Below are 5,224 nucleotides of genomic sequence, written 5' to 3'. Positions count from 1 at the left end.
GAAGCCTTGTATTGTGATACAGAAGCCCCTAGCAAAGCAGGTGATGGGCGGTGGGGGCGGGCACTGGCCGCCAGCCAGCAGACCTGGGTCCGAATCCAGATCCCCAGGGAGGGTGGCCTTAGGTCACTTATAAACAGTCTGAGCCTCGGTTTCCTTGTCTAAAATGGGGACAGTTAGACCCATTTTAGGGCTGTGGAAAGGAAATGTGCATATCCGGTAAAGGGCAATTATTAAACTAACGTGGGAGGTTCGTCACCTTCCTTAAGCCTACAGAAGGCCCCCAACCTTCCGTGTCCCTCCCCATGCAGTTCCCGCCCGGCCACCAGGCCCCCCCGAGCTGTAGAGTGAAGAGCATCGGAGCAGGACTCACACAGGCCCAGGTACTGCGCGGACGAGCTGGAGGACCCCACGGCCAGGACCGCCACCAGCAGCCAGAGCGCCCTGGCCTCCATGGTCACGGCGGGCTCCGGGGACGCGGCCACTCGCTGGAGGGTGGATGAGCCGCGTCTGCCAAGGAGACTCACTTATAGCCCCGTGTTTGCACAGGTGCTCCGCGGCCCACTGTTTGCAGAAGGCCCTTCCCTTGGCTCTGGCCCGGCTGCTTTTCCCTGGAAGAGACTGTGAAGTCCCCAGAGTCGCCTCCCTAAGGGGGGAGGGCGGGGCCGACCCCGCGGGTCATCTGGGCTCCTACTCTTCTCTCGGGGAGCCGGGTGCGGTCAGCCCCGTCCGGCCATTGGCCATGGGCCTGGCCTGGAGGAAAGACTAAAAACTCAGCAACAGTGTCGATGACCCAGCCAGGAGCCGTCCAGAAGCTTCCCTGTGCAGGGGCCAGAGTGCCCAGGCCAGTCGCCCCCAGGTCAGCCCTGGGGACCCGGAAAGGCAGGCGCAGCTGGTGCCCGCGGCTCCGCTTCGCACAGCTCCTGGGGGGGCGACAGCCCCTTCCTCTCTGTTTGGCTTTTTCCCAGCAAAAAACAAAAATTATTATTAACTCAATCTTAATAAATGTATTCAGTAAACTTATTTAATACATTTTCATAAAAATAGAGCACGTGGAATTGCTTTCAAAGCTCAGACGATGCAGAAGGACCCCCCTCCTCCCCGCTGCCCCCAGGTCTGGCCGTGTCCTTGGTTTTTCCAGAGAGTTCTCTCTAGATCGACACGTTTTTAATGCAAACGGGAGCTTACTATACACCTTCGCCCAGCTTGCTTGCGTGCTTGCTCATGAAGGCCGTGTCTAGGAAACGGTTTTCTGGCAGCGCATCTAAATGGGGTGGGAATAATGATACCCACTTTCCAGAGAACCAAGGCTCGGCGGTCAGGGCGGCCGTCAAGGTTACTCTCGTGGCCCCTGCGGGGCTGGGGTCCGGCCCACCTGCCCAGGACCCTGGAGTCAGCTCCCGCTCCCCGCCCCAGCCCCTCCCGTGCAGGCGAGTCCGGGGTCCCGGCTACTGCTGTTCCTCTGTTTCCTTTCTGCCTGGGGACATTCTTACCTGTCCGTTCAGTCCGTCCTGGTTTTTCCAGGAACCTCAGGTTTCACACACCGCCCCAGAAGCGGGTGCACCTGGATGGTTAAACTTAGCCCCGGGGTTGCGGGGGGGGGGGCATTCTGACCGCCCAAGAGTTTGTCCACAGAGTTGTCCTTCGCCCAGTGACCGAGGGGGCCAGACTGTGCACGTGCTGGAGAGGAGGCCCGTGCCCCACCCGGGCCCAGCCTCTGCACTCGGCGAGCACGGAGGGGTCCGTGTGGGCAGTGCCGCCCTGCTCCCCGCCTGACGGCCAGCACAGGTGTGCGGACGGGAGGAGCAGCATCTGCGACGTGGTCGGGCGCTCGCTTTGTCCCCAGAGGGCGCGAGACCATCCAAGCCCACAGACGGCACGATGTTTACGTTATGAAGATCGTCCTGGAAAGTTCCTGGAACCTTTTCCCAGTAGACTCCCTGCTCCTCCCCCCGCCCATCCCACCCAACACCCCGAGGCCGGGCCAGGCTATAACCCTGGGCCAGGGTCCAGAAAGCACAAACGCCCAGGGACAGGCTCAGAACAGACGGTCATTTGTAAGCGGCCCTGACGGAGCATCTCCGAGCGCCCTGGTCCCCAGAGCTGGGACGGCGCGTGTGCCTGAGCCCTGCCCGCGGCCCCCTGACTCAGAGACCGCAGAGTTGCCCTGGGCAGCCAGCTCCCAGGACCAGCACCAGTCACTGTCCACGGAGCCCAGCGCTTGGGGCGGAGGAAGAAGTAACAGAGGTGCCAAGTCCCGGTTCTTGGAAAATTCTCCTCGGGAAGACGGGGTCACGCCACAGGATGGTGGGGGAGCCCAGAAGCCTGGTCCTGGGTCTTGGGCTGCGTGACCTCGGGAGAGTCATCTTGTGCCTCAGCGTCCTCGCCTGTTACACAGTGCCTAGCACACAGGGCCACGTGAGATGGTGACGCGGAGCCGAGCCAGGCGCCAGGACACGTGCTGATCACCCACCCGCCAGGTGCGGGGCAGCAGCCACAGTGGCGGAGGGTCCGGGTCGCGGGCCCCCAGATCTGACAGAGGTGGCCGTGGCGTGAGGTCCGGCTCTGAGTCACGGCTTCACAGCCGGTGGCAGCATACGGAGCAAGCACGGGCTGAGCGCGGCTTGGGGGCCAGGTGCGGGGCCTGAGGGAGCTGGGCCCTCACCTCAGCGCCCGCAGCCCTGCCAGGGAGGACGAGCCTCGAGGTGGGAGGCACAGCGCAGGGCGCTCAGCGCGGGCACCAGGCCATGCGGCAGGCTTGTCGCCAGGTGGAGTCTGAAGCGGGTCGTGGGGGGCGAGTGGGAGCTGACAGGTGGCTGCGGGTCAGAGGTGTCCCAGATGCAGTCCTAAGTCCCCCCGCCCCCCCGCCCGAGATGTGGAGTCACTGCGTCCGACACAGGGCCGTATGTCCCATATCACTTCTCGGCTTCTAATCTTGTCACTCTTGGCTACTGAAGCCATGAGAGCCAGATGGGAAAACAGGGTGCATGTTGTGTTATTGGACACTCCTGGGTGGGCCCTGGCTACACGCCGCCCAGGAGCCTCCTGCCGACCAGCTGGCACGTCATTCTGCAGCTGCCTTGGGTGTAGGCTGGTCCTCCGCGTTCTGCAGCTTCCTCCTGCTGGACCCTTCCTGGGCAGTCACAGTGACCCATCCTGGGAGTCTCCTGTCTACTGGCCTGGTTTCCACCGGGGGGACAAATGGGGGAGGGAGTTAGGCCTTGCAAATGTGTCACCCGCCAACCGTGCAGGGGGAGAGGGAGAGGACGGGGCCCCAGTGAGTCGGGACAGAGGCTGAGGGCCCTAGGATGCCCCTCAAGGGCCCTGCTTCTCTGCCCCCAATACTGGCCAGTGCCCATCCTACTGCACACGGTGGGGACATGTGACGGCCCCTGGGTGGTCAAGGGAAGCTGCTGTCTAACTCGAGATACACGTGGGGTGGTCCCAGAGACTGTGGCCTCTCAGTCCTGAGCTCCGCTGGGTCTGGAACTATGACATCGACCCAGGTGTCACTACAAGGAAACCAGCTGGCTGATGACCAGGACACCGAAGGAAGAGAGATAAGTCAGAAATAAACAGCGCTGCTCTCGGGGAGCAGATGTGCCTGGGGCACCAACCCCTCACTGGCAGCCCCACCCTGTGGGGCCCGAGGGGCCTTCGGAGCAGCTGGGTGCGCCCAGCAGGAAGCCAGCCCCCCAAACCCTGGGCAGCAGCAGGAAACCCGGGGCGGCGCCAAGCTAGATGTGCCCCCAGCTCTCTGGCTTCGGATTTCTTCCCTGTAAATAAAGCCATTGTCACTACGTGACTTCCAGGTGTGCTGGGTAGAGCGTGTCCTCCCCAAATTCACGTCCTTCCTGGAACCTTGGAGTTGGCTGTGCTGGGAACAGGTGGGACTGCTGTGGCTGGGCTGTGTCAGACCGCAGGAGGGCGGGCCCCAAATCCAGCATGGCCGGCGAGAGGGGAAGGGACAGCCGCGCAGAGGGAAGGCGAGGCGGGCGCAGACGTGCAGGGGGAGAGGAGGCTAGGAGCCGAGGACCGAGGACCGAGGACCGCCACGACTGCGCGGCCACCCCCAGCCGAAGAGGCAGGAAGGCCCCTCCCTCGCAGCTGCAGGGGGCGCCGGGCCCGGTGACACCCGGTCCCCCACTCGGCTCCAGAGCTGCAAGAGAACAGACACCCGTGGTCCCCACCACCCAGTCTGTGGTCCTTTGTTAGGGTGGCCCCCGAAAACCGGTACACCAAGGGCACAGCGGCTCTGCTCTGAGCTTCCGTCCAACTTGTCCTTTCCAGTGAGGGGACAGTGAGGGTCGCAGACAGCTTCTCGCACGAGGACCCTCCTCCTTCCCACTCTAACTGGCTCCGTGGTAAGAGGGGCGGGCTCTGCCCAGTGCCCAGGGCTCCTGCACTCAGGACCCTGCCCAAGCTGCCGGCTGCGGGCCTGCGATCCCACGCCTGTCCCCTGCCCGCTCTGTGCCCGTCTGGTGGTCAGTCGCTATGGCTCGCTGGCTGTCGTCGGTGACGAAAGGTCTGTGGAAACCCTTCTCACGTTCCCACGCATCGCCCCAGTAACCCCCACGGGTCTTTGATTCCAAGTTCCTTGTTTCAGGGGAGGCTAAGACAACGCTGCTGGCAGGTAGCACAAAACTGTCACTTCCCGGTCGGGGCCCCGCCGTGCTCCACCCTGGAGGCCTGGGCAGCTGGCAGCCCATGCCGGGGGCGGTCCGACAGGGAGGTGACTGTGTAAGGAGCTGTCCAAACAGGGACACTTTTCAGAGTGTCTGAGGCTCTATTAATGATTATGCCAGGACCACAGGTGTGAAGAGGGGTGGCCCCAGGCCAGCGGGACGAGGCCCACCTGCCGAGAGCATCCCCCACCTGCAAGCCCCAACTATGGCGGACGTGGCCCAGGCTCTCTTGATGGGACCATGGCGGTTTCTTCCACTAGGCTGGAGATTAGGGATAGGTGCCTTCCCCTTGGGGCAACACGGGAGTGGGCGGGGCTCCTGGCACAGACCCAACTCTCTCCAAAAGTTCTCACACGTCATTTTCTCCAAAATTCTCCAAAATTCTCTTCCTTTGAACCTTTCGTAGCTTCCATACAGGTACATTATTTTAAGAATCAGCTAATATCACTTCTCCAAATTATTCTTAAAATGTAGCGGCCTGGCATCTCACTTCGAAACATGACATCTGTTGTTTCTGGGTGACTCATCAATATCTCTAACAC

The 5,224-nt window shown here is 62.2% G+C and overlaps 1 protein-coding gene across 1 annotated transcript in view; it reads right to left on the bottom strand.

The window, feature by feature from the left end:
* Nucleotides 1–967, bottom strand: part of TFF3 (trefoil factor 3) — a 3,286-nt gene extending 2,319 nt beyond the window's left edge. Inside the window, exon 1 of the mRNA XM_025050217.1 lies at nt 371–967. Within this exon, the coding sequence (XP_024905985.1) occupies nt 371–452 (82 nt within the window). The 5' untranslated portion in view covers nt 453–967. The remainder of the gene's footprint in view (nt 1–370) is intronic.
* Between the last annotated feature and the right edge of the window lie 4,257 nt (nt 968–5,224).

The sequence above is a fragment of the Pteropus alecto genome, unplaced genomic scaffold (assembly GCF_000325575.1).
Source record: "Pteropus alecto unplaced genomic scaffold, ASM32557v1 scaffold97, whole genome shotgun sequence".
Taxonomy (NCBI): domain Eukaryota; kingdom Metazoa; phylum Chordata; class Mammalia; order Chiroptera; family Pteropodidae; genus Pteropus; species Pteropus alecto.
The sequence above is the reverse complement of the archived record's forward strand: the minus strand, read 5'-3'. Positions and strand labels throughout refer to the sequence as shown.